Here is a 27,518-nt window from a genome sequence, read left to right on the forward strand (position 1 = left end):
TTCGGGTCGGGCTCAAGAGTGCTGGCGCTGAGGGAGACGAGATGTTATGACACGATAATGTGGGACTGAGCAGACTGGCGGGCTGTACATATAACCAGGCGACCCAAAATTTTACCTACTAATACAAAAACTGTGCAAACTTCATATTGCACCGCGCTCATTCCGCATGTTGTTCGTTTCACTCACTCGTTCATACATTCATGCCAGCTCAAAGACCTAATGCTGCCAGGACAGCCACAAGCCGCGACCAAAGACCAACAACCAACAACCAATAACCTTCCAACCCCCTGTCCCTTACTTCATTATCAGTCCCTCACTTCCCTGGCCTCCTCTCTCGCCACGCCCTCCCCTCCCGCCACCTACCCAACTCGCCCACCGCCTCCCTCAACCTCACCCTCCACACCCTCTGCTCCACCCCGTTCCCAAACCACCCCTCCACCCTCTGGTCTCCCATCTCCAGCCCCACAACAACCCCATCCAACCACCTTCCCACGGCCTCCCCCTCCGCCCTCCCCCTCCCCCGACACCACCAATGTGGCACCCCCTCCAGCAATCCAAACCAATACCCCAGAATCAAGAGCGCCAGGGGTTCCCTGGCTTGAATGAGCTGCTCGAACCCCGGTGGGAAGCGCGAGGGGAAGGAGATGAGTTGGCTGAAGTTGTTAAGGTCTGTGGGGGAGAGGGTCAGGAGACCGAGGAGTTGGGTTAGGAGGGGCGTGTAGATAGGACGGTGGGAGGGGGGTGTAAGGGGGAGGAGGGCGTGGAGGTGGGGGAGCGGGGTTGGAGGTTGGGTGGCTGGGGCGAGAGGCGGGGCGACGATGTGGCAGATTGTTGGGTGGGGGTTGTCCCCGTCGAAATCGAGGGTGTTGGAAGTGGGAGGGTGAATTGGTGCTGCTGGTCTGGTGGAGGCTGCGGAGGACAAGAAGGCTCCCGCTCCCGCTCCCCTTCCCGCTCCGGACAGGCCGAGAGCGGTGATCTTGTCGGCGGGGCCGTTGCCGTGGGTCTCGTCGCTGGATTCGGCGAAGAAGGGGTACCAGATGCTGTGGGGGAGGTGTTCGCGGAAGGGCGTGAGGGACAGCAGGATCGACATGCCGGTCACGTTGGTGAGCCAGTTGATCTGGAGCTTGCCGTCTTGTGGGGCGCCTTGCAGGTTGAGCGGCGGAGGAGGAGGGGCTGTGTTGTTGGAGCTGAGGCTCGGGCAGGGGATGCTGTAGCTGTGATTATTGATGGAGCATCCGAGGAACTGTGGCGCTTCGGCGTTGCTCATGTTAAACGACTGGTTTCGTGGAGGCGATGCGTTAAGCCAGGTCGATGCCCAAGACCAGCCGGACTCGTCGCACCAGACGACGTGGTAGAAGAGAGAGGTCAGCATGATGCACGCTGCCACCAGGGCGTCGAGCTCCTGTCGTTCCTCGTCGCGTGGCCATCGGCGATTTGTGATGTCAGAGACCATTGACTCGCTCAAGGCCTCTCGGGAGCGGTACTCGGCGATCTTGGCGGCATAGCCTCGCAGTGCTCTTCGTGCGTGCCAGGCGGCCGTGACGCCCATCTGCATGTCTTTGCTCTGCATCTTGGCGTTGTGCGGGTTGAGATGCTCCACATGACCTAGCATGTTTTCGTCCCTGTCGCTGCTGAGGTGGATCACGTGGCTGGCGCTGAAGGCGAGGATGGTCTCTAGGAGGAATGGAAAGCGGATCACCAGTTCTGGCATCTTCGTCTTCAGGATCTGTTGGCCAGTGTGGGAACTTAGAGTCGCATATCCTGATGTAGAAAAGTGGTGCAAAAGGAACGGGACGGTGTTGGGCGAAGTTCGAGTGATGGTGTGCGATTGTGTCAAGCTGCAGATCGATGTAGCGAAGACATGCATTCCCAAAGTGGCTTCTTGGGTGAACGAAACGTTCTGCAGGTCGTCCAGTCCAGTCTCTGCGGCACGTGCTTTGGCCGTTGCACTCGGTAGCTCTGCAGGACTTGCCGCCGGGGTCAAGAGGCTACCTTTCACTGCCTTGGAACTGTTCGGTCGAGTCTCTCGCTGCCGACTTCCAACGTATTCGCATTCTGTCGCCCTCGAACTGCAATTAGTGCATATTGGTCGGGTTTCGTCACACTGTGGTGGTCAGCGGTGTCCGGTCGATCCCGGACGGTGGACCTACTTTGACCCTTCGCGTCTTGCAAGTCAGACAACCCTTGCGTGACTTACGATGGCTTCGGCGCGTGGTTTGGGGCTTCTTGGGCTGAAGTCTTGGGGCCTCCGTGATCCACTCGAAAGCTTCCACCGTCATGGCGTTCAAGTCCGCGTCCTTTTCAGGGCGTTGCCAGGTCAGTGATAGTGGGTGAGATGCATCAAGGGGATGCCGTCGTCGCCGCCGAGTACAGAAGGGAAGAGAAAAGAGAACGAGAAGTCTGCTTGCGAAGACGATGTCCGAAGACGTCGTATCCAATCTGGATTAGCGTTGGTTCGCCTCCTACTCCTATTGGTTGGCACGGTTTACTGCCTGGATGCCTCGGAGCAATGTCGTTGCGACGGCACGTCGATCCTGCTACTGCTTCTCCTAATGACTCTCGCAGCCTCTTGATCGTGATTTGTTGGTGATAGACGTTTCGAAAGGGCGTGTGTAGGCCATCACGCGGAATGCCTCGCTCTATGGTGGGCAAGTGAGTGAAAGATGAAATCGGGAATGAATGAATATAAATAATTGATATGCTGTGCACAAACATTGACCATCAACACGATACCGCAATCATTTTGAACACCACTTTCTTTATTTCCTTATCGACAACATGAGCGAGACAATGCAAGTCGTCCGCTACTACCCACCTGGCTCTTTTGAGAAGCTACGATACCAGACAGAGCCGGTCCCAGGTGCTCCTGGTGCAGGCCAAGCCGTCATCGCTGTGCATGGCGTTGGACTGATCTGGCCCGAGCTGACTTGGCCGATCTATCAATCGCCTTCTGGGGAATATCTCCCGCATATTCCGGGCCATGATTTCTCTGGTGTGATTAGCTCGGTCGGCTCTGGAAGTGACCTGAAAGTCGGCCGGGAAGTCTACGGACTGACAAGCCGGCGCAACCACGAAGGCGCCATGGCGCAGTATGTCAAAGCGGACGTGGACCAGATCGTTGCAAAGCCGAAGAACTTGTCCATGATTGAGGCGGCAGCTGTGCCTTTGAGTGCTCTCACAGCTTGGCAGGGACTGTTTGTGCATGGAGGGTTGAAGAAGGGCCAGAAGGTGTTGATCACTGGTGCAGCTGGAGGGACGGGCGTTTGGGCCATGCAGTTTGCGAAGTGGGCTGGTGCTGACGTCGTGGGCACTGGTTCGGCAGATCGCAGCAGAGAGATTGTGGAAGGCTTCGACGTCAAATTCGTGGACTATAAGACGACCAAGCTGGCAGTTGTGGCGACGGACATGGATGTCGTCTTGGACTGTGTTGGTGGTCAAGTGACGCACGAGTGTCTTGACTTGGTCAGGAAGGATGGTATCGTGGTGAGTATTGCTGGATTTGATTGTGCTGAGAGTGCAAAGGAGAAAGGAGTTCGAGGATCGTTCTTCATCGTCAGGATGGATGCGGACCAGCTGAATCAGATCACCAAGTTAATCGAAGATGGAGAAGTCAAGGTCTTTGTCGACGCAGTATATCCTCTGGAGAAGACGAAAGCAGCATTTGAGGCCGCCTCGGAGGGTCATGTGCATGGGAAGGTGGTCATCAAGGTTGTATGAGGAATTAGTGGAGGGTGTAGAATGGGATAGTGCCATCTGAGTGTCACTGTGAGGGGATCATTCCCTACAGGACTTGAAGCATTGAGAAGTCGACATAACCACAAAGCCAGCTTATAGCTCACGCTTGAGCCATAGTACAAAGAGAAGTAATAGATACACTCAGGCAGTGAAAGGCTTAGCATTGGCAGACATGCCAATGAATGCTCTGTTCCGAGGCACGAACCCGATGTTCGAGCATAAGAAGCCGTATGCAACTGCAAGTGGAGTTGCAGCGTATTCGATACCAAGGCCCGAGGAGATCCAAGAACAGTCCGCTTGAGTACAACCACACCAGTGTGGACTGTCCCACGACTGAAGCGGAAGTCAACAGCAGCCGGACACTAGTAGCGCGAGTGGCAGTTCAAAAAAGTGCAAAAAGAGATTTGGTTGATCAGAGTGGGACTCGAACCCACGCGGACTGATGTTGTTAGTCCTCTGTAGGCTTCAAACACGGGCGTGCTGATGCTTACATAACCCACTAGTACTTCCACAAGAAGCTGCTGCTTCAGGTAGGCCTGAAACTGGAGGGAGTTAGGGCATGATCAAGATTGGATCTCGTAGGGAAAAGTACCTAGCGCCATAACCACTCGGCCATCTGACCGCTAAACCTGTGCTCATTTGTGAGCATATTTAGAGACAAATTTTGGGCCTACGCAATTATGAAGAAGTTTTCTGGGAGCGGCCGACAGGGCGGAACAGTGGTGAGTTCCGGGGATTTCACCGCATATTCTTGGCTGCTGAGCCTTGGCAACGACCCTGTGTCAGCTCCACTAAGAGCCTCATAGTACGGGTGGATATTGCCGCTCCTCTTGAAAACAGCCTCCAGCAGCGGTGTGGGAGCATATCGGTAGACAAGCTGGAGTCGTTGGATTGTAGTACATCCCGAAGTCAAAGAGCGAGTGACCAGGTCGGGGCCAATCATTCAGAGTATGTCGTGGTGTAGAAGCGGTGGCCGAGCACGATGCTCCGGGCTCTGGGAAGCCTCCAAATTCCAGCGATCAGCACTGGGGAACTGACGATACTGACTCTTGCGATACTTCCAGAAGCCACTGACTGGAAAAGAAAGGGCAGCAGGGCTCTCAGCAGCAGTATACAGTGTATAAAGTCTGGCAAAACGTGCTCTCGCACAAGGACTAGACACTAGTGGCCTCTGCGGAGCTATAGTCTGCATTCGTAGATAGAATAGAAGGGAATTTGTTCAGTGAATACGGCGTTCATCATGTTCATTACTTCTGGGTTGCTCGTTCACGTCACAAAGGAGATCAGCACCGACTTGAATCTCGGGCTCATCGCTTAGCATATGGCGAATCTCAAGAGGCAAGGAGGTGAAGCTGAATTGCCGCGACTGCGAATCTGACGGGTCTCGGCACAGCGACCACGTTGCCCCGGACAACCAGCGCCCAAACGGTGACAACACTCGCGACCGCCTCCAAACCAGCGACGACGACGTCTCGCAATTTATTTACCATCACAACAACAGAGCTTCCAGCATTCCCCCGCGCTCATCGTGCGCCTCGATATAGATGTCGGAGTCCACTGTCGAGGTGGAGGATTTTGCATTCCAGCAATCTTCTCCACTTTCTCTGCGTCAATCCTCAGTACTCTCATCCCCGCCTGCGCCTCCGCTCGGTGATCCGGTCAGCACCAACTTCGACTACAATCTGACAGAAGACCCATTCAAGACCGACGACCGACTACTCCGACCGAGTGCCAGCATACGCCATGGCCAGCTCACGGATGACCGCCGCATTTCAGGCAACTCGTCTATATCGTCGTTCCCTGCATCCGTGCTACGCCACGAGGATGAAAGAACACCGTCCGTGTCACCAATACACTTGAGGCATGGCTCTACCGGTAGCTTCAGCAAGACTCCCTCGCCGCGGCGAAACAGAGGTTTCGGTTCCGCATTCAGACATCCAAGTAGCATCCGCGAGATGCAGCTGAACGACGACACAGGCGACGACACCGAAAGCGTCATGTCGCACCACAGAAGCGGATCACGCATGTCGGTCAGGAGCCACGGGAGCAGCTACTCGACGAACACCTCGCCGTCGAAGCGCAGCAGTCGCAGCGCTCAGAAGAGAGGCAGTGGACTGAAAAAGGAGTTTCCCCTGGTCCTACTACATTGTACCCTCCTTCCACCAGCCAACAACTGGCTCGGTCCAGCGTGCGACAAAGACCTGTTCGCCGCGCTCCTACCAGAGCCGTACCGCCAACGCTGGACCCAGCTTCAGGACCGCCTTGGAAGTGCGGAGCTTCGGTCTCGGGGTATTCTTCTCCCTCATCCACAAGAGGACTATGAGCTCTTAGAAGAGAGGCTACTCGAGGCACTTGAGCTGGAGCGGCCGCGAATCCAGAGCAATCACTATTTGGAGCACGCTGGAGACAGTGGATTCGAAAGCGGTAGCCAAACAGAAAGCGACGTCGATGTTGAAGACAAATGCCCGGACTGCGGAAAGCACTTGCGCACCGTCGCAGACAAGAAGTGGGAGATCAAGGTATTTGCAGCAAACGGGCTCATGCGAGGCGCCGCTTGGTCTGCAGCTTGGAGGGACATGGAGAAAGTCGATGTGGAGATTGGCATGTGGATGCCGGAGGATATCCGCCAGGAGATGGATACGAGGTTGGACGCGCTGAAAGCCGCGCAGGAGGAGGCTGAGGTGCAGCAGGAGCAGAGGCATGACCAGGCAGAAGGGATGTTCAAGGACCGGCGACACTCGTACGAGAGACAGGATCCTGACCGCCATGCCCCGGCGCCGGAAGCAGTACCTCGACACGAAGCGTCAACCCCTCAGAGCACTCTTCAGCTCTTCGTACAGGATCGCAGAAATATTGCCATTGTCATTCTCAGCATACTCGTGTTGGTCTACGCGGTACTGAACGCCAGAGGTCAAGGGGCATCCAGCGCACCAGCTGGCGCAAACAAGGCACCCAACACTACCCATATTACGAGCACGGAGGTCTGGACCACAACAATTGTTGCACATGACGAGACAACAAGTCTAGGTACAATCGCCCAAGGTGGAGCCGAAGCAGCAGATCCGGGGACTCTTATCTCTGCTAAGGCGAGCGAAACAGAGGCCCGGACCGAGGAGACCCATCCAGCTGAAGCCACCGGGGCGCGGGAGTTGGATCCCCAGGTTGGAGACGTCTCAGCTCGCCACGAAGCTGCTGAATCGCATACGAGCGACCCAGGAAACGCCGAACAGGACCATTAATGCGGAGGGACACGAGCCAAAGGAATTGTTTTGAGGAAATGTACAAGCGATACCCCATATGTGACGACAGGCGAGATTAGGCGAAGGAAACATCCTGTACATATTGTAGGTTCTTTTGAACAGAAAGCCATTGGCACTTCACCACGTTTCCGATGGATGCCAGCTATCACATATCACATGTTCCAGAAGCACCGAAGGAGCGTGCGAGGACCGAACAAGTGTCAAGCGGGTTCGCTCGCATTGGAACACGAGAAAAGTGGCAGAGCCTAGATCCAATGTCCCAAGAAAGATATACGAGGAAGTTGCCTCACCAATCCTGTCTCCCCTTAGGGTATTGGTGCGTTCCGATGTCTTTTCAGCACAGCCTTGCCCCAAAGCGTCGGAGGGAGAAGCTACTTCTCTTTTTTTGTTCTTCAGCTTTTCAGCCCTGTTCGTATCTCACACTTTCACCTGTCAGTAGTTCACGCTAAAAGCCCCCCCCCAAAAACAAGACAAAACCAAGATCAGAAGATCGACCCGTCAGTCCAATCTTTTTCACTCACTCACCAAATGGCAAGGTTCCATCTTCGGGACGTTTCGTATCTCAAAAAAAAAAAAGATATCTCACCCGAAAGTTTCCAACGATTTTTATGTGACGGGAAAAATCCAATACCAGACATGACATGACACTCCCTACTGCTGGGCTTCTTGGTCCTCTTTCACCGGCCCCCAAATCAAAGCCCACCTTTTGTTCGGCGCCCTGTCCCATCTCTCACATACATACATAAGTGCATTTTCCCCGAACGATTGGATCCGGCATTCCGGCATCCGGGTATCCTACGCTTACCCTGAGAATCCCCTTCGATGTTCGCTTAGCAAGGGGAAAGTCTTGGTAACTGGCGGCCTGGGCTTATTTTTCCCTCTTTTTTTTTTCCCGCGCGCCGATTACTGACCGATGTGTCCGCGTTGCTTGAAAGCCGTGAGCAGCGGGCACAGCGGGCAGCGAGCCGGGCGCGTTGTGTTTGCCATTCAATCCCTCATGCAGATACCGCTCAGTAGTACTTACTGCCGTAGATGACAGGAGAGAAACCAGAAGGGCGAGGGCCGCTTCTTCGTTAAGCAAGGCGGAAAAGGAAAGCGTTACTGGCCACGTTTCTCCCGATGGTCTGGTTTTCTGGTGCCGAGATTACAGTACGAAACAACGGCACGCCGTGTTGGGTTGCCGAACCGGGCCTGACAGGGCAGATAGACGGAGAGAGGCTCGGGAGTCTGGAGCTTGCTAGAATATGACTCCATAAGACTTGGTATGCGAAGGGGCGCGAAAAATACCCGTGCTTACATACGCCCGTACTTACATGTGCAGCTGGGGCGTGGCAGGCTTGGTGGCGTTTTGGGTCGCGCCCTGCTTTTGCTTGATATGTTGACCGGTGGCCCCGTCCCGTACGATTAGGCTGAGGGTCTTGTTTCTCCCTTCTTTCTACTTCAGATTTGAGGTGTTTTGTCTGGTTGTTGCACGCGCGCAGGTCACGAAAGAGAAAAGATTTGCCAAGACCGACCGAAGCAACCATGACGAACTTTTTCGACTTGCCTACGGAGATCAGGCTGGATATCTACAAGAATGTGTTTGGGACGGGGAGGGTGGTCTTTTCTACCAGTCGATCGGATACGGATTCATTACTGCCGCGAGCGGCTACCCAACCGGTATCGTGTTGCCGAAGTTCGCAGCTCCTGGCGGTATGCAAGACCATATTGGAGGAAGCCAGGCCGATCCTGTACGCCGGCACGACCTTCCAGGTGGTGTCGCACGTCTTCGCGGGTAAACTGCCTGCGAACTTCTCGGATGGTGCGCTCATGGCGCCGTACGTGAGACATCTGGTGTGGCAGGTGGATTGCGACATGTTGAAGTGGATGTACCAAGAAGACCTTCAGATCCGCGACTCGGACCTGACGCAACTATCCAGTCTCGAGGTCCGGTGTCGAGCAGAATCATGGCGGGATTCCTTCCTGGGCGAGCACTGTGACCGTGATCGCTTCATCCAGGGCAGGGAGCAGGCCATCTCATATGCCCGCTTTCTGCAGGAGCGGATGGCGAACAAGCCTCAGTTGGTCGAGGACCGACGGTTACTGGGAAGAGGCTGTGTGATTCTGCGGCTGCAAAACCCAACGCCGGTGTTATCTGCCGATGTGAGTTCTCAGATCGTTGCTGAGCAGCTCATGGCCGCTGACACGGTCACCCAGGAACTTCTGCTCTGATTGACGCACTTTCCGATCAGATTATACCCCGAAAACGTCTGTACTGCTACGATTGGCGAGATATATATCATTGGACCAGGATGTCAATGGGATTCGGCGTTTGGAGAACGCGTCAGGGCACGGCTCTTTTGCTAGTATTTGGGGGTTGCCACGTGACCATTACCAATCCAGCCTAGCGTCTTGTCGGCGTTCATCGTCACAAGCTCCGAGCCGCATCTAATCGTTCCCCCCGCCTTTGCGCCTCTGAGCTTGTCTCTGTGGCACTGAACAACTGTTGCTGACTCCTTTCGACCAGCGCAAATGCCGCGAGTCACTCACCAATCACTTCTTGTCCCCCCCTAAGGAGCCACTTGGTGACTATCAACTGGTAAACTGACAACAGGACCATATCTCTCAGGTATCAGGTACTTCCCTGCTGTGCCTCAATTCTATCCAATTACCGCCATGCCGTATGCGTGCCGCTGATCCAACATCCACCCCCCTCAGCTGCCGATCTTCCTATCATATGTACCTTTTCCCCTCTTCTCGCAGCTTTGGCATGATGCCACTCAAACTCCCATTCCACTGATTGACATTCAGTCCCAGACAGGGTCAGCGGTTGCTTCCAACCTTGATGCACATAACTCGTCGCCTAGTGACCTGTCATGACCATCCATATCCCTACCCCGCAACCAGGAAGCTCCTCCTTTTGGTCAACCTTGCACCGATACGAGTACCTCTGTTCGTCATCGCCACAATTCCACTGATAATAGCACTGAACAACCATTAACTTTGCCCGGGTTCACGGTGCTCATCGTCATTCGGTTGCACGTCCTTCGTTCCTTTCCCCCCCAGCCTGGTGAACCGACTTGAGTTATCTGCTACAAACTCATGCCTTGTGCTCGCAGCATCACGACTGCATGATTGGTTGCAAACCACGTCTCTCTTTCGCCTATTGCGGGTCACACCTTCGCTGACCTTGTGCATCTGGGTCGTCTGGTGTAGTCTCGCCGCGTTTTAATGTCTAGCAGGCAATCCACTTCCGGCGCCGTGTGACCTTCCGACCACAGAACTCCTTCACTCGCACCTACCGCAGACACCTTTCTGCAACCAGCTTCCTTTCTGCATGACATTCTCACTACCGGTCTTGACCTCGCCAATGGCTGTGTCTACCCACATCGACTTCGTCTAGACTATCCATACCTCTTCACCATGTCGTGAGTTCTGGTTTCCATTATACATTTCTACCACCACCAGGTTGATCAATCTGAATGGTATAGCTCCCAAAACGACACGTCAGCTGACACGTCGCTAGAACCCCACCACCATCACACAAGCGACAGAAGTCCAATGCCTCGCCCACAAAGGACATAGCTGAAGTCGCCGCGGCACCCACAATCCTCAACACAGCACCACCACCGAGAACGCAAGTATCGCTGATTCCGCCTCCAAGAACGCCACCACCCAACCCACGCAAGCGTCGCGCGTCAACCAGTCCGAAACTCGATACACTTCCGCCCGGCACCACCCTTCCACGTCCAGAGCCTAGCTCCAGCGTCTCCATTCCTTCGTTGTTGAGTGAGGACAGTGGCAAGAAGCGAACAGGCAGAACAAATACTCCGTGGACGGCGACCGAAGAGCAAAGACTCAAGCAGATGCGAGATGTCGGCAACAGTTGGAGTGAGATTGCCAAGGTGAGATGTGCCTGTATGTTGCGGCAACGTTCTGATAACGGTGCAGGCATTTCCCACCAGAACTGAAGGGAGTGTGAAGAAGCATTGGTACAAGGTCTGTCAGAGTTGCCATAACTTGCATCGGAGCTCACGTGGGATTAGGACATGCACTACGCAGAGTTTGCAGAGGACGAGGTACATGCACTGTCACCACGAGTCTTTCACTCTATTGACCACAAGACCAGTCTGTTGCTCTCCGCGAAGCCATACGAGAATACGAAGCAAACAAATGGAAAGCGATTGGCGCCAAGCTTGGAAAACCAGCAAAGGTTCGTTCCTGACGTCTACACTCCCTGACACATACACACACGCGCGCGTTACTAACATCCATCACCAGGCTTGCGAACAATACGCCAAGGAGCATTTCAAGAACATCTGAGATACACATTGCATTCGGACCCACAGCACGACCAAAGCAAGGCGCTTGGTAATGGCGAAAGCGCTTCGCGACAGAATTCCTTTTGCATCATTGATACGGCAGTATAAGGAAAGCCATCTATTCGATGGCTACATTGTAACGGCAAAACATACCTTAACTTTTGATGGGCAGCAGTGAGTGAGACTGCACTTTACACGACAGAAAGAGGTTCACAGCTTTCTTTCCGATGTCTGGGAGAAGAAGAGCAGAGCAGGTCTCCCTGCGCGTTGAAAGTCACTGGCAGTAACTGTGGTTGCTGTCGTTGTTGTCATGCAAAGAAAGCAAGGCTACTGTGACCGGGGGACGGGGGCATACGAAAGGGAAGTCGCATAGTGATTGCGGGATGCGGGTACGGATGCGGATGCCGGGAATTGGGGGCATGTGGAGGGCTGTTTTCTACGCCTGCAACCTGCAACCTGCAACATCGGTGGGAATCTCCCTTTCCGGAGCCACGAAGCACTGCATTTTGCGCTGTAGCAGAAAGGGCGGAAAGGCGGAAGGGTGCAAAGTACCTTTGGTATTACCTGGCACTGGGGCGCCCTGGATACCTAGGTACCTCTCATTGAAGGTAACAAAAGCCCAGCCCAGCCCAGCCCAGCCGGCGATTAGCCGGGCAGACGCCCCCATGCGTAATGAATTCAAAGCAATGAACTTCTATGTCCACATCAGGTGCCTACAGTGCAGGTCTTTCTCTTCCAGCCAGCCTTACTCGTCCTTCGTCATTGGTGACACACGAACCCAGTCTGAACCACGAACCGCGTTTTGTACCACTCTGACGGCCCACGCACAGAATGATGTGGTGCTGTTGCTGTTTCTGTTGTCATCTCCTCGACCCCTCCTGCTTTGCCGCTCTTCTGCACTGTCCTGAAAATGAAATGATGTGTAATGCCCGCCCGCCCGCACGTACGTACGCACGGACTTCGACCCTGAGCTGCGTGCACGACCTCGTCGATCAACGGAACAGGGGAGTCCAAGCGCCTTGTGGGCTGGCTGGCTCCTTGGCGCCGTCTTCCTTGGCCGTTGTGCAGATACCCGCCGCGGTCAAAGGTGGACAATCAAATACCCAGTCTAGACCCCATGGGACGGTGCATGAACTGCTGTTCCTCCCCCGTGTGCCGCCCCGTAACGCTCTTGTATCCCCGAGGAGCTTCCGCACTTTCCGCTCGGCCACTCCCTGATCCGCGAGGTTGGTGGGTTACACAGAAAGCACGGTTCTGACATTTGGCTGCCGATTGGCGGTCGGTTCTTGGGTGCGGAAAGGTATGAGAGAGGGGGGGAGAGGCTGCGGAACTCTCACGCAGAGTAGCCGGTTGTAGTTGTACTGCTCGGCCGCGGGTGAGTCGTGGGGCATGCGTGACTGTACAGCAAGCAGTTTTGAATGACATTGGCCGTTGCACGAATGGCATGTGCGTGAAGGAGATGCGAGTACAGGAGCAGACCTCGCGGCGCTGTCGATCTTGCGCTCTGACCAAAAGTGCAGGAAGACCCCTTGCAACAAGGCGGCCGCTTTTGAGGGAATCGTGGTCGGGGTCGAGATCGAGGTCGGTGCGCTGGCCTTGTGGCTCAGGCTTCAGAAACTTGCGAGGTTCTCGAGCGCATTCATCGTATCAAGCGGACTTGGTTGGGTTAGACCTTCGACTGCACTGTACAGCAGGGGTGGCGATCCTGTGTATGAAGATGCTGATGCCTTGATGTAAGTATGTAGCCTACAAACTAAATGCAAGGTCAGGGTAATGGCAACTTCTTTCAGGTCAGATGGGTTCTGTCTCTGACCACGTGTCTACCACGACGTGCTCGGTAGCCCTCGAAGCGGTCAAAGAATGGGTAAAGCTTCGTCTTACCACATCTGTCGCTGTCGCCTGTCAACTGGTACTTTGAGAGAGGTCGGTGCGTGGCGTGTGATGGGTGGATGTGCTTCAGCGGCGTGTTGCCACATGGCATGACTCCTACCGCCCATGCCGCTGTCAAAGGTGTCAACAATCCGGCCTGGGCGATGACGCCTTACTCGAGGGACGTTCAGTCCGCACGTCGTTGTTCTACAATCGACGACTCTCAAACAGACAAGCGCAGAGATTGCTCCTCGATACCGGAGGCAGCTTACTGGCACGCCGGCGACGCTGGCTGGATGGACGTTATTGCAAGGCGTCGACCAGTGATTCGTCCATTATATAATAGGAGATACTGTTAGCTTGTGATGTACCGGTGCTCGTCTGTTCCTGCACTTTGCTGACGGGGTGGGTGCTGACTTTGGCGGTCCTTGCCTTCGTTCTCCGGACCGCGCACGTTCCCTCCCTTGAGTATCAGAGATTCAGACTCTCCTCCAGTAGATACGCAAGTCGATGATCCTATTTCAGACCCGCGCATCATTTGGCCGACTCTCAACATCGTCGACAAGTCTAGACAAGACCAGCACTCTTGGTCCGGCTCTCGAGCCAATGAATTACCCGCCTGCAACTGCTGCGCCACAAACGCCTGTGCAAGGATGTGGGGATCGCGAGCTCGCCCTGCATTCGAGCCACTTCTCTTTGACGCCGGTCAAGCCACAGCTTAGCTCCCACTGGAGCCACTGACGCAGCGGGTGCAGAAGATCGGCAGCCCGAGACCTCGCTGTTCCAAGGTTTTGGCCGTCTAGAACGCTTGACCATGCTCCTGTTTCGGCCCGTCACGCAGGGACTTGCAGTGTGTGCTTTTCTCTGTGGCCGTTGATAACGGAGTGAGCTTGGGCTTTAGGGGTTGTTGCACTGCCTCTCCACTACATGATGACATTGCTGGGGAGGTACCTCCGTCCCTGCAGCGGTGAGCACTGATATCAAAAAACAGGTCTGGACCCACGTCGCTCGTTTTCTTCTTCGACTTGCAATTGCGGCGTGTGCTTCACATGCGGGCTATTCACGACGTTATTGATACCGCTTGCTGAGCTCTCTGCCGCAAGTTGGACTCCTCCTACTACCCGATTTTGTTCCTCCACCGTCACGATGGCACGCATACCACTCTTCAAACGTTTGGTCATCATGATGATGAACATACTCTTCCCACCCATCGCAGTGGCTATGATCACCGGTGTCGGCATGGACACGCTGGTCAATAGCGTGCTGTTCCTCCTCGCCGTCATTCCGTCCCACATTCACGGTTTCTATATTTCATGGGTCTACTTCAACCGCAAACGCAAGGTTCGCAAGGGCATCTATCCCGGCGACAAAGCTAGCGGCATATCTAGCGACCGAGTCAACAACGGTGGAGCCACACGAAGGGAGATACAAAAGTTGAAAGAGGAGCGGGATTTTGGCAAAGTGGAAAAGAGCACGAACAGACTCTCCAGACCTGGTGTAAGTCGACAGCTCAGCAACCGAGTCGCAAATTGGGATGATGGATTTGACAAGGAGATGTTGAGCAGAACTAGCAGCATGAACCGACCGAGCACGCTGAGTCGGCACAATTCTGGAAGGAGTGGACGACGGCAAGAAAACGGCACTGTTCCTCGGTCCAGGAGCGAAAGCAGGACGAGGAGCCTGACCAGGCAGTTGTCCAACCGTCTGGAGGACCATATGGTGAGACGATTGACCGATCGGGATGACAGAAGGAGACGAAGGGACTATGACTACGACGACACGGGGAGCTATGGTGCGTCAAGCGAAGCATCGCCGGCTGCCATGGCCGAGGTTAGACGATGGCGGTAAAGCAGGGGGAAATGCCTTATGCAAGCCATTCAGTCGCATGATACCGGATTAATGCACTGCACATTGATTGTGGCTCATCTCTTGCATCTACTCCAGTCCGCCCTTGAAGTTCAGCCTCGGCGGCTTTGACCTCCACTCCACCCCACTCCACCCCCTTCCCTTCCTCCCTTGACGCAGACATAGCAACGCCACATTCCACACTCGCACCGCTGCCCACAGCAGCATGGCATTCTCTAATCAACGATTGATCCATCGTCTGCCCATGGCAACCACCTTCACTCATAAACCCGTGCCGTTCCGCGCTGTCAATGAATCCCTGGAGGACCATCTACTGATATTCAACGATTCATCACGAAGACTGTACAAAAACGAACCAATTTGCAATATTCATCTCGAGCTATCTATCCCGCCGTGCCCCTTGCAGGGACGACAAACTTCAGCCACAGCAATTCCGTTCTCACTCTCCTCGTGCTGAATTAACGCATCCATCACGCAGCAGAAATGCGCTCTCCCTCCTCTTTCCCCACCAATGGTGCAGAGGCCACAACACTGCTCCTCATTCTTCTGCAAGCTCTCCCTGCGGCCGCAATGACAACGTGGTCACCTTCTCCCCTAAAATTCCTGCTTCGCCACCCCTTCTCCCCCGTTTCCCCCAAGCCAACTCCTGATATTTCTGTAGAAACCCTCTCCCATCCCTGGGCGGTATTACCAGCTCAACCGCCAGCGCCCGCTAGGCTACCGAAACCGAAACCGATATCGATACCGGTCACAATACCGCTTTCTCAAGCAGACGCTCGTGTTGGAGTCGTCGATCCCGCAGTCGACGACGAGTTTTCACCATCGCTACCGCACCCCGAATCCCCATCTATCGAAGACTACGAGTCCCCGTTCGTACAGCCACCTGGCCCCGAAGCAGAGACAGGCACGGAGACGTCAACAGACGCTGCATCCGAGCCGTCCGCTACTGGAATCAGACTGATCGCGCCCCTCATCCGACCGGACTCGCCCGTCCAGCACCTTGCTCCCCAGTCTGATCCTTGCGAGGACGTGGTCGAGACAATACGATTCACTGAGACAACACCGACAACAGTCGCTGCATCCGACGAGTCAACAACACGTCCCGCGTTCTTCAACGACATGGACACGGACATGGACTTGAAGTGGGACGCTGATCAAGGCCGAGCGGATACCCCATCACAAGACCCTGCACCCGTCAGCATCGCCCCTGGTTCCGCAGAGACCCATCCCACCAGCCTGTCCGCCGCGGCCCTCGACGCCCTGCGCGCCAACGCCACCTACCTCGTCCCCGCAACCGCCTTCGAGTGGTCTGTGTTTGGCCTGAGTTTCTGGCTCACGCTCTGCGCCGTGCTGGGCATCTGGCTGCGGAGTCGTCGGCAGGGCGGGAGGCTGAGGAGAGGCCGGAAGGCGTGGCAGAGGAGGCTGAGGGCTGTGGTGGTTCAGCATCATGGCGACGAGGAGGCTGCTGTTGGTGCTGAAAGAGGAGCGGCTGGAGGAGACGGTGCGGACGGCGTGAGGGTGTTGACTGAGGGACAAGGTGTCTGGGTCAACATGGGCAGGGGACGCATGGAATGGGTGACCCTGCAGGGAGATGTGGTCGTTGGGTGGGATGGGGAGCCAAAGGAGGGGTATGGGCAGGTCTGATTGCTCCAAAGAGCGGGATCATGGACTGGAAGAGGTTGTGTGGTATTATTGTACGGTTACACCAGGGGAGAGATCAGTGGAAGGGGTCAGCAACAAAGAGGCGCCTGTCTGTTTCGTGCGGAGTTCTCGGCAGAAGAGATGGAAATTGCATCATTTTTTGACAGACTGGACGGACTAACGACAATACGATCGGAAATTTCGAGGTCTCAAAATCACGATATAGAAATGATACATAGATGGCTCACGTGCCACACGCCATGCCATGTAATGAGTAAGACGCTGTGGAATACAAGAAAAGCTGCTGCTGTTTCCAGCAATCATAATCCTCAGGTCGTGGCAGATATGAGTTTTTGACAGCACTGCCCAGGCAGACCGCTCAGATACCTACCTCCTTTTCTGTATGGACCTGCCTCTCACCCCGAACTCTCCCTCAGATCCGTCAACAGCTTATTCACCGTCCCAGACATGCCCGTGTCCGTGATATCAGCGATCCACTGCGCCCAGTCCAGGTCATCAGGCTCATCCTGATGCGAGGCTGAGCTCGCCGCCGCAGGCTGCTCGTCCCGGCCCTGCTCCACCAGCATGGTCATCGTACGATTGGCGAGCGCCTCGAAGATATCTCGATACGGCGCGACGCCGTGCCACCGCTCCGCCATCGCCACCAGCAGCATCGTGCAGTCCATGCACGTGCTGCTGACCTGATCGTTGCGGATCCTGGTTCTGACTGTCGAGGATGTCCACAGGCAGTGCAGGTACGTCAGACCGGCCAGGAAGAGGAAATGCAGCGCTTGCCAGGTGTAGCCCACGGAACGACCGATGAATTGGCGGCGGTAGCGGCGGCAGACGTTCGCGGCGGCGGTGGCGCACTCCAGCAAGATGGCGTCGGGCACGTTGCCGGAACCGTCGGCGAGCTTCATGCGGTAGAGGAGGAGTATCGAGAAGCTGTAGTTGGTCGAGAACCAGTCCTCGCAGCCGAAGAGCACCAGGGCGTCGGTGCCTTGAGCGGGGACGGGTGGTCGTGTGTTGAACCAAGTTTCGATTTCGGCTCGGAGCTCTTCTAGTCGCGGTTCGGGGGCTGGGAACCGTATTGCCATGTCTGAGAACAGTTCGGTGTGGATTCTCGCCCAGAGGTATCGACTGTGAAAGACGTGTATTGCGACCGACATGGTCGTTGGCGGCTCGTGGCAGGAGGATCTTGGTGGCTTGAGGAGGCCGTTCTCGCTGATGTATTCGTCGTCGAGGTCGAGTGGGTACTGTCAGCCATACAGGTTAGCACGCCTGTAGAGGAAAAGTAGGAGACATTGAGCTACCTCGGCATTGATTTCGTGGACAGGAACGCCCAGCGGTCTTCCTAGTGTGGTGGACTGGGAGCAGTCGATCGTAAATGCGGTCCAAAACGCACGACGCTGCAGTTGCAACCGGACGGGACTGCTAGTGGCACCATGTCGACTCGCGGTACGGTGATAGCCAAGATCGATACATTGTCGCAATGCTAACCCGGAGAGCTTCCTTTGAAAGACTTAGCACCTGTCGTCCGACGGTATCCTTTCAACTTGCCAGATTGATGGGCCGGTAGCTGCTCTCAGTGAGTAGACTGCACAGCATAATAGTGCCTGTATGGACTCGAGGTTGTCAAGGGGGAGGACGTGGTCAATATACAGCTGAGCGGACGCGAACAGACGCTGAAACGTTAGTAGGTCTTGCTTTCACGGAACAAGGAACAGCCACCTGTGCGTTATGACCGCTTTGCGGTAGTAGAATGGCGCCAATGGCGTACACCTGTGGGATGTCAGTCAAGGCCGATCAAGTTGCTTTACGTGCCTACCGCATAAAGGAAGAACAGCGGCAGGTAGTCAGAGGAACTTATTTGCTTGCCAGGACTTAGCATGTCGTTTTCCCACTCTCTGAATGTTGGTTCATATAGAAAAGGATACTGCTGTTGTATCGAACGAAAGTATGCATTACTTAATGCGACGGCCGATTCATACTCTGGAAGTAGACATGCAATCTGCTGCGAAGTCTCTTCGACTTGCGCTGCTGTGTTGTCGTTATGCTTGACAGGAGCAGCTTTCAACAGCGATGAGCTGATGATCCTTGAGAAAGAGAAGGCAGAACTTGGTCCCAGGTATCGAGGTTCGAGACCTCCAGCATTGAGTCCCAAGGTGGCCACCCTTGAAGCGAAGGTATCACTGGCGATGAGATCGTCTCCGGTCTGGAGCCGTTGCGAATGCTGAGGAGACACTTCACTAGCGGCTAGAGGGGAGCTCTGCGCGCTGGGTCGTTGTTGAGCCAGAGCATCTTCAAGCTGAGCGACGCGATGCTCTAAGGCGTCTATGTAGTTACGTGGCTGTTGCCTTTTGGTGATAGGATCCTCCACCAGACAGTCTACCACACGATTAGACTTGTCTGAAAGGCATCAGCGGAGTCTTCTGACCGGTCCCAAACCGTTGACAATTCTTGCATGATGGTGTTTTGTCATCGCACTGATATTCTTATCAGCCAGCCAGACTTCGCTGTGATCGTCACTGTAATAAGCTTACCCTCAGCTTCTTCTCCTTGCACTTACTACAGGCAAGTAAAGTACGTGGTCCGACTCGAATCCGTCGAGCTTGCTTACGGGGCGAGTCCGGCATCGTCCATGGTACAAGCTCGACCAGAATGCCGTACCAGATTGAAAGGAATGATAAGATGGGGTTGCAGTCTCTAAGTAACGCTGATTTAGAGCCATGTCCAGGGGTGCGGGGGTGAGCGCCAGGGGTACATTGGGGGCCTGCGGGCGCAAAGGTTACACCAAAAAGAATGGCACCTGCTTATATCTTCACATTTTCTCGTGATACAAATGAACAAATTCTATCTGGGAGTCTGATCGATAAACCCAGAGCTAGTACTAAATAACGTGCGTGGTGGTCATTCTCGTCCGTGGCCTGCAGGACCTCACTAGCTACTTTCTGTTCTACGCCGCGCGTGTAGTGGCAGCAGATGGAGTCTTGCTTTCACCATGCAGGTTCTGGGTAGCTTCTTCGCGCCATTCAACCTCAGATCTAGTATCTTCGTCAGCGAACGTCCCTATGGATCAGCTGAGAAGAACTTACGATAGATCATGCTTGTGTCCATCCAGATTCCCAACTTCACCTCGGACGAGTGATCGTTTGGATCGCTTGTACGCATTGAACCACGGTCCCTTGAAGACCTCCTCAATTTCTTCAACGCTGAGACCTGCAACTTCCGGGACGACCAGGAAGACATAAACGATGGCGATGAAACACCATCCTGCGAAGAAAATGAATGCTCCCCAATTGTCCGTGTTCTTCAAGAGAGACGGGATACTGAACTTCACAGCATAGATGAACAACCAGTGAAACGTTTGGCTGAGGGCACCTCCAAATGAACGGATTCGGTTTGGCCAGAGTTCACCGCCAAAGACATATGGTAGTGTTAGTAGTCCTGTTGGTGAAATCAGCCAAATTCAAGCATCATAAGCGATGTCAGCTTACCGACTGAATAGCCGAATGCATGGACAAATAACATTCCCACAGCGGCTTCTGACGCGGTTTTGGACATTGTTTGGACTTGCTGGTACTTAATAAAGACACCAATGTATATGTCTGAAACCATTTGCAGGAAAGCACCGATGAAAAGTGAGTTTCTCCGGCCCAGCGCATCGATGAAAAGAAAAGACGCAATCAAGCTAAACCAAAATTTCGAGAAGCCGTACATGCCGCTGAGGAACATGTTTCTCGTTGTACCGCCGCCAGGACTGATGATCTGCATATACGGCACAAAATAAGACGTAATCGAGTTGGCGCCAGACAGTTGTGCAAGAGCATACGACATTAGTGTCTGCTGCACACGACGGAGATTTGATCGTTTGGTAAAGGTCTCTTTGACGAGCTCCAGCAGTGTTGGCTTCTCAGATCCACCAACTAAGCTGATGGATGCCTCGATGTCGCGAATCTCGCCTTGCACCCTGGGATGGTCAAGCGGTAGCCCTCGCAGCTTGGAAAGAGTGTCTTCTGCTTCTTTGCGACGTTCGGCGATCATCAGCCACCTAGGCGACTCGCAGACGAAGAAGCTGCAGATCACACAGAGTGCCATGAAGATACAAGGTGCGAAGAAGACGATCTGATACTGTAGCCGGCTGATGGGTACATGCAAGTATACACCCAACGTGCAGAAATTGGCGGTGAAGAGTGAAATGCCCATGGCGACCACGAACCAGGACGTGAGTAGGCCGCGAATCTCAGTTGGAGCGATTTCGGCAAGGGACATCGGGCCAGAAACCGACAGACCGCCAATGCCCATACCAGAGATGATTCGGGAGGCCCATAGTCCAGATATACCGGGAGTGGAAATGGCTGTTAGCTGCCCAATGAGCCAGATGAAGAGATACACTCGGTAAGACCACAGACGGCCAACATGGTCATTGATGAAGAACGACAGCGCAGATCCGATGGCATATCCGATATAGACGAGCGAGACGAAGTTCCTGATTTGACCTGGATTGCTTCCGGAGCTGATGTTGAAATGATGCTGGAAGCCCGGTAGAGAAGGCACAACAGCCCCAGCTCCTTGGTCCCAAGCTGAGTCTACTGTTAGGGTCTTCCACTTCTGAGGCAAGGGAACGGCACTTACTCATGGGAATCGCCGAGGAAGCAAATATCAATGATGAAGCGAATAGCGAGCCATTACATACAACAGAACGAGGGGCATTGCGAATAACCCGAACGTATGCGGCCAGCGCCAGGTTAGACCAAGTGCGCTTTACAGACATGATTCTCGTTGTGGGGAATAGTCAGTGAGGTCTGGAGTGGTCGACTGGGGAAGTATTTATGTTTTCGCTGAGTCTGGCCCAGCCAGCGCTACCCTGAGCCCAAGCATCGTCAACTTGCCGTTCCCGTCAAAGATAGATAGTGGTCAGGATGAACTTGGGCGCTCGTTCTCGCCCGAGGGCCGTTGAAGTCTCGCCGCCAAGAAGCAGCTTCGAGATAGGCACCGGGAGAATACGAGCAGCCAATAGAATTAGAGTCAGCGGCGACAATTCCTGGATCGGCGCCATCAGACTGTCGGCAGAATACGAGGACCCAATCGGCGCATGATCCCGCCAGGATCTGGGGTTGATCAAGTACCCGTACATGACTGGAACTGCGGAGCAGGTCGGTCTGTATAAAAAGAGTGCTCGCGCTGCGAAGAGATGCATAAAGTCACAGACGACTTACAGTCTTCATCATGGTATCACACGAGTCTAAAATCATCATCGTTGGGGGTGGCGTCTTTGGGCTAAGTACCGCACTTTGGCTAGCTCGCGATGGCTACAAAGATATCACTATCTTTGACAGATGCCAATTCGATAAGAACTTCTACAGTCCATCGAATGGCTGCGATGGTGCTTCCGCAGATCTGAACAAGATCTTTCGCATGTCATATGGCGACAAGGTAGAGTAAGCTTACCGCGATGGTTCCTGGTACAGACGCTGATATCCAGATGCTAGTTACCAGAATCTCGCTATTGAAGCACGAGAGATATGGAATTCATGGAACCAGGAAATTGCCAGCAGTTCTCCAGCCGATCTTCCTGCAGGAGTCACGACGGACGATAAACTTCTGCTTAACTGCGGATGCTACTATGTTGCTGATGGGAAAGAGATGAGAGGCTATTACGCTGACAGCCTAAGCTCCATTGGCAAAACAGCACCAGAACTTCGGAAGAGGCAGTTCATCAAGGTACAGGATATGGACCATCCAGTAGTATTGCTTCTAAGTTGACCTTCTACAGGGCAACGAAGAAGACGCCCGGAAAATTCACGAGCTGGGCGGCAACTGGGCCAAGAAGTATCATGTCATTGACAAAATCAACGGAGGAGATCTAAACGGCTTCCTTGACACCAACGCAGGTGTTACGATTGCAGATAAGGTGAGATACGGGCCGGTCATCCAGACACCACCGAGATTCTAACACAAGACGTGTATAGGCATGCACATACGCACGCTTTCTCTGCGAGAAGGCAGGCGTCAAGTTCGTCCTTGGAGATCCTCAAGGCAAACTCAAGCGTCTCATCTCCACGTCAGAAGGCTCTAAGAAGCGTGTTTCCGGGATCGAGACTCATGACAACAAAGTCCACGATGCCGACTTCGTGATCGTTGCAGGTAAGTGTCCCTCCGTTCCATCGCAGGATCCCTACTAATACATGGCAGCCGGTGGCTGGACAGCATCCATCCTCCCAGAAGCCCACCGCACAGTCGAGACCACGGCTGGCACGCTGATGTTCATCGACATCCCACCCTCCCGGCAGGACCTATGGCAGAAATTCCACCCCGACAACTACCCTGTCTGGCACTACCGCCGCGGCGACGGCGAGAGCTACTACCAGGGCGGCAGCTTCCCCATCTCCAAGACCGGCCGCCTCAAGTTCGGCTTCCGCGGCCGCAAGTTCACCAATTTCCAGGACCACCCCACCCAGCGAGGCTTGCGGGTCTCGACGCCGCGCACCAAGTACACTAAGGAAAATCCGATCAAGTCGGTGCCGCTGTACGGCCTGGCGAAGATGAAGGAGGTCATCTACCAAGCGCTGCCGGAGCTGCGGGAGTTCGAGTTCACTGACAGCCGGCTGTGCTGGTACACCGACAGCATCGACAATGAGTATGTGATTGACTATGTCCCTGGATATGCGGACTCGTTGTTCATCTGCACCGGTGGATCTGGGCATGCGTTCAAGTTCCTGCCGATTCTAGGTCGGCATGTGAAGAATCAGATTGAACGGGTCGAGGACCAGTTTACGCAGGTGTGGAAGTGGCGCACTGTGGTCGAAGGTCAGGCGAACAATGGTCTGGAGGAAGGGGAGGATGGGCCGAGGGTCTTGGAGCGTATTCAACTGGCGGAACGTAAGTCTACTCCTGCGGTGATCTGCCATGATACGTGCTAACATGCTGGCCTAGCCCATGATTTCAACTTCGACTCGGTTCGCGCCCGGGTGGACAAAGACCTGGCTCAGACTTCCGACAAGACCGCAGCCATCGCCAGTACGACTGAACTGTCAGCACAAAGAAGCGAGCCAATGTCGGTCAAGTGATGGTCAATTGCGTTAGTAGTCTGCTTCGATAATGAAGGTACGCTGTGCGCAATAAATTGTCTGCTGTATCTCTGCTTCTGTAAAGCCTTTACTCTCATTTGATGGCAAGATCGTACTCATACAGCATGATACACCCGCTTCATCAGATTCCTAGTCCGCAACAGCACTCTGCTTTGACCATGATCACCAGTATAACCATGCCGCCTTGTCTAAACAGGTACTGTAGGAACAAGTTCAGATACCTGCAGTGCAGATCTACTGTAGAAGATGCCGCTAGAGGCTGTATGTGCAAGCCACTGACGTAGACGTATATAAAAAGTTGGGGGCTTAGAAACAAGGCTGAGGGGGGCTGTGTTGAGCGGTCCATACTGCCGTATATAGCAATGCTCAACCCCACACTAGACGACGTGCAGGCCTGCTCCTATACTTAAGCAACAGCGACGACCAGCAACGCTATTGAGACATCAGAAAAACCATCGGTAGACTCTCACAACAAGCAACAACCTACAAACTTCAAACAATAAACAATAAACAATAAACATGGCGAATTCACTAGCATCAAACGGCCACGGCAGCCGCACCCTCGAAGTACGCTATCACAACTGGAGCATGAACATGGACGTCATCGACCTCGCAACATCCCAGCAACTTTACACGCTCCACGGCGGCTCGCTCGGCGGCACATTCACGTGCGTCAACAATGCCAACGTCGTCATCGGCACGGGTCAAACGTCGCTGATGCGCTCGAACGTTACCGTCAGCATGACGGGCGCCGCTGGTGGCATCGCGGGCACTTTTCAGACACACACCGGCAAGCTGCTCGGCGGATCTCCCAAGTTCAACTCACCAGCGTTCGGTGGTCAGCAGATGACGTGGAAGAACAAGGCCATGTCATCGAAGATCATCTATACGCTGCTGGATGAGAATGGGATTGCGCTAGCGCGCTTTGAGAGCGCGGGCATGAAGTTCAAGAAGGTTGGCAAGTTGGAGATTGTAGATGCGGTCACGGATCAGGCGCAGGTGGATGAGATCGTTGTTACGGTGCTGACGCTGTTGTACCGGAAACTAACCGAGATGAATTCGACGGTTGTGGTCTGATGTCGTGGTTCTCGGACTGGCTCGCAGCGCACATCACAGCGTCTGCTTCCCCCTCGTCTCAATCGGCAACAACACCATCGCGATGAAAGCCGACAGCATTAACCCTCCCGAAACATAGATGGGTACTTTCGGATTCTCAAGCGCGCCATAAATACCGATCAGAGGGGCGCACAAGCCAGCGATTCGGTTGAAGCAGCTGGCAATGCCCGTACCAGTTCCGCGGTTTGGCGCAGGGAACGTCTCGGGGGTATAGGCTATGGAAGTCAGTCAGGCTGAAGAGGATAGGGGTGGTTGAGTGGGGCGTACCGTAAAGCACGCCGTACATGACGTTCTGGAACAGCGCAACCAGGCAGGAGAATGCGAGTTGGAAGCTCCCGTTGGCGGATTCGGTGAACAAGAAGAGGAAGATGCCGGTCAAGAGCGTCGCAATTGCCATGGTGCCTTTGCGTCCGACGTACTTGATGTCGACCGTCAAGCAAGCGATAATGCTTCCAGGGCAACCGACAATGGAGGTGATGGCATAATCGCGATAAGTCGTACTGACAGACTTGCTCTCGCCACCTGACTCGGAGAGGTATTGAGGCAGAAAAGCGTTGAACAGCGGGTATCCCATGCCAATGGCCGTCCAAATAAACCACAAGAGTCCTGTGTTAATTCCAAGACGTTTGTAGCCAAAGAGTGGCTTGATACGCTGGGTAGAAAACTTCTCGGCCTGGCGCATGATGACCTCCTTCGCAGTCAAGCCTTGCTTCTCGCCCCCCTGGGACTTGCCCCCTATCTCGTCCAGGATATCCTCAGAGAGCCAGGTTTTGCAGCCATTGTGGTACGCAATGCCGTACACAGCAGCGACGGCTTCCCTTTGGCGGCCCTTGCTCAACAGGAACTTGGGGCTCTCGAAGAGGTGGAACAGGAAGAATCGGCAGATGAACATAAAGAAAGTGAAGGCTCCCATGGTGTAGTTCAGGTATCGCCATCCCATGTTGCTGTCTTTGGTGCAGCAAGCGGCACCAGCGTCAACAGAGCTGCAAGAGGGAAGTGGCGAGCCGGAGCCATCGGTGCAGCTGTAGTTCGTGAGGAATCCCCAAGCGATGAGTGACCCTAGAAGCTGACCAAAAGGCCACCAGACGGAGAGTAGAGTAAGGAGGTTGCCGTTGGCGAAAGGGAGGAATTCGAGGAAAAGTGCCCCATCGACTGGAAGGTTACCCCTGGAAGATGTGAGCAAGCCTGCATTTGTCCAGGGAGAACGTTCGCGCGGAAGACGGAAGGAACGCAGCAGAGATTGATTCTCAGATTCCCGGAAGGGGGTCTCCTATTCGTCTCAAAGCCCAACAGGATAATCGACTTACCCAACGCCGCATCCCTGAGATGAGGTTAGTGAAGGTTGCTTGTCAGGGGTGAAAGAACCTACTAAGGCAGCATACAGTGCACAAGCCTGAACCCAAGTGCTTGTGCCACCAACAGCTGTTCCAAAAACCGCCGTGATAAAGAGAGTCAGATTAAACGCAGGTCTCCGGCCGATCACATCCGAAATGGTTCCCCAGAAGCTTGCACCAAGACAAAGGCCGAGAAACAAAGAAAGCGTGGTGAAACGCACGTTAGTCTCAGAGACACCATACTCCGCCGTGAAGGATGGCAGTGTTAACGCTACACCTTGCAACCAAAGGTTGTCGGCCAACCAACCGAACCCCGCAAGAGAGAATAATTCCCACTGGTATCTTCCCATGGGTTAGTCCCAAGGCAAGCAGATAAGGCAAGAGTGGGAACGGCAAAGAACATGTGCAACGCACCGGCCCATCCCAATATCCTGAATGGCTTTGTTGATGACCTTTGACTTGCGATCGTAAGCGGAATCATGACCGGACGCGGCAATGTCGGCCTCGACCTCTTCACGAAGTTGCTGAACGGTAAATTGCCCACCGATGGTGTTGTCAGAGGACGTAGATCTACCTTTTTCGAGCGTGTTGGCCTCGGCCGCGCCGACTTTGGTCTGCTCAGACTCGGGTAGGGACGCACGTCGAATGGACTGGCGGCGTTGGTTCTCGGCTACGACGCTGGGGTGGCGCGCGGGCGCTTGGTCCAAGGGAACGAGTACCAGGTCTTTGAAGTGTTCGACATCGTATTTTTTGAAGGGGTTTAAGAACGGCATTTTGACGGTCAGCGTGTTCACTGGCGATTCACCTGTTGCTGTGGGCTAAGGTCATTTGTCGCTGCTTTTGTCGCTGTGGTTGTTGCTCTCGCTGTTGCTGTGGGCGCGTATCGAGTCAAGTCGCAAACTTATCGGCAGCAAACCTGAAGATACCAGAGTGACTTGCCAACAAAGCTGAGTTCTATTGACGTTGCAGCGTCAGGCTGATGCTGTCGCTGGAATCAAGGACGGGATAGGTGGCTTTGGAAGACTCAGCGATACCAGGAAGGAGGTAATGTGAGGGACAGGACCCGAGTGCGGAAGCAAGAACGCTGCTAGACATATAAGGACGATCACTCGGTTGGTTCGGAGATGCGAAGACCGCGTGTCACGGGAGGTTGACAGGCTGCCAACGTTCTTGCAAGCACTGTAGGAGGGGCGGGTCGTAGGTGGACCTGCGCAAGACGCAGTTGCTTCCTTGGCATCGTGGGCGGTATGGAGGGTGACCAGATACTCCGTATCGATCGAAAAAAACAGTGCTTGCCAGAGACCC

The 27,518-nt window shown here is 54.3% G+C and overlaps 11 protein-coding genes across 11 annotated transcripts; 7 read left to right on the forward strand and 4 right to left on the reverse strand.

Annotated features, from left to right (window-relative positions):
- Positions 1–313: 313 nt before the first annotated feature.
- On the reverse strand, positions 314–2,279 carry HMPREF1541_07162 (uncharacterized protein; the record flags this gene model as incomplete). Its single annotated transcript, XM_008721487.1, has 2 exons — positions 314–2,104; positions 2,151–2,279. 2 exons carry the CDS (start codon positions 2,277–2,279, stop codon positions 314–316), a joined length of 1,920 nt encoding a protein of 639 aa, XP_008719709.1.
- Positions 2,280–2,778: 499 nt separating this feature from the next.
- HMPREF1541_07163 (uncharacterized protein) lies at positions 2,779–3,717 on the forward strand (the record flags this gene model as incomplete). The annotated part of the gene is made up of 1 exon (XM_008721488.1): positions 2,779–3,717. The coding sequence occupies one exon, from the start codon at positions 2,779–2,781 to the stop codon at positions 3,715–3,717; it is 939 nt and encodes a 312-aa protein (XP_008719710.1).
- Positions 3,718–5,279: 1,562 nt separating this feature from the next.
- Positions 5,280–6,974, forward strand: HMPREF1541_07164 (uncharacterized protein; the record flags this gene model as incomplete). Its single annotated transcript, XM_008721489.1, has 1 exon — positions 5,280–6,974. One exon carries the CDS (start codon positions 5,280–5,282, stop codon positions 6,972–6,974), a length of 1,695 nt encoding a protein of 564 aa, XP_008719711.1.
- Positions 6,975–8,519: 1,545 nt separating this feature from the next.
- HMPREF1541_07165 (uncharacterized protein) lies at positions 8,520–9,206 on the forward strand (the record flags this gene model as incomplete). Its single annotated transcript, XM_008721490.1, has 1 exon — positions 8,520–9,206. One exon carries the CDS (start codon positions 8,520–8,522, stop codon positions 9,204–9,206), a length of 687 nt encoding a protein of 228 aa, XP_008719712.1.
- A 1,191-nt stretch (positions 9,207–10,397) lies between these two features.
- Positions 10,398–11,297, forward strand: HMPREF1541_07166 (uncharacterized protein; the record flags this gene model as incomplete). The annotated part of the gene is made up of 6 exons (XM_008721491.1): positions 10,398–10,402; positions 10,501–10,879; positions 10,926–10,973; positions 11,021–11,053; positions 11,104–11,187; positions 11,256–11,297. The coding sequence occupies 6 exons, from the start codon at positions 10,398–10,400 to the stop codon at positions 11,295–11,297; spliced, it is 591 nt and encodes a 196-aa protein (XP_008719713.1).
- A 3,014-nt stretch (positions 11,298–14,311) lies between these two features.
- HMPREF1541_07167 (uncharacterized protein) lies at positions 14,312–15,013 on the forward strand (the record flags this gene model as incomplete). Its single annotated transcript, XM_008721492.1, has 1 exon — positions 14,312–15,013. The coding sequence occupies one exon, from the start codon at positions 14,312–14,314 to the stop codon at positions 15,011–15,013; it is 702 nt and encodes a 233-aa protein (XP_008719714.1).
- A 2,075-nt stretch (positions 15,014–17,088) lies between these two features.
- Positions 17,089–19,308, reverse strand: HMPREF1541_07168 (uncharacterized protein; the record flags this gene model as incomplete). Its single annotated transcript, XM_008721493.1, has 7 exons — positions 17,089–17,928; positions 17,986–18,180; positions 18,229–18,357; positions 18,404–18,454; positions 18,501–19,060; positions 19,110–19,158; positions 19,216–19,308. 7 exons carry the CDS (start codon positions 19,306–19,308, stop codon positions 17,089–17,091), a joined length of 1,917 nt encoding a protein of 638 aa, XP_008719715.1.
- A 455-nt stretch (positions 19,309–19,763) lies between these two features.
- HMPREF1541_07169 (uncharacterized protein) lies at positions 19,764–21,446 on the reverse strand (the record flags this gene model as incomplete). The annotated part of the gene is made up of 3 exons (XM_008721494.1): positions 19,764–20,119; positions 20,170–21,255; positions 21,308–21,446. The coding sequence occupies 3 exons, from the start codon at positions 21,444–21,446 to the stop codon at positions 19,764–19,766; spliced, it is 1,581 nt and encodes a 526-aa protein (XP_008719716.1).
- Positions 21,447–21,901: 455 nt separating this feature from the next.
- On the forward strand, positions 21,902–23,742 carry HMPREF1541_07170 (uncharacterized protein; the record flags this gene model as incomplete). The annotated part of the gene is made up of 6 exons (XM_008721495.1): positions 21,902–22,113; positions 22,165–22,396; positions 22,449–22,586; positions 22,645–22,819; positions 22,868–23,554; positions 23,609–23,742. The coding sequence occupies 6 exons, from the start codon at positions 21,902–21,904 to the stop codon at positions 23,740–23,742; spliced, it is 1,578 nt and encodes a 525-aa protein (XP_008719717.1).
- Positions 23,743–24,282: 540 nt separating this feature from the next.
- HMPREF1541_07171 (uncharacterized protein) lies at positions 24,283–24,840 on the forward strand (the record flags this gene model as incomplete). The annotated part of the gene is made up of 1 exon (XM_008721496.1): positions 24,283–24,840. The coding sequence occupies one exon, from the start codon at positions 24,283–24,285 to the stop codon at positions 24,838–24,840; it is 558 nt and encodes a 185-aa protein (XP_008719718.1).
- A 33-nt stretch (positions 24,841–24,873) lies between these two features.
- On the reverse strand, positions 24,874–26,986 carry HMPREF1541_07172 (uncharacterized protein; the record flags this gene model as incomplete). The annotated part of the gene is made up of 5 exons (XM_008721497.1): positions 24,874–25,094; positions 25,147–26,045; positions 26,187–26,200; positions 26,249–26,555; positions 26,628–26,986. The coding sequence occupies 5 exons, from the start codon at positions 26,984–26,986 to the stop codon at positions 24,874–24,876; spliced, it is 1,800 nt and encodes a 599-aa protein (XP_008719719.1).
- Positions 26,987–27,518: the final 532 nt, after the last annotated feature.

The sequence above is a fragment of the Cyphellophora europaea genome, assembly GCF_000365145.1.
Source record: "Cyphellophora europaea CBS 101466 unplaced genomic scaffold supercont1.7, whole genome shotgun sequence".
NCBI lineage: Eukaryota > Fungi > Ascomycota > Eurotiomycetes > Chaetothyriales > Cyphellophoraceae > Cyphellophora > Cyphellophora europaea.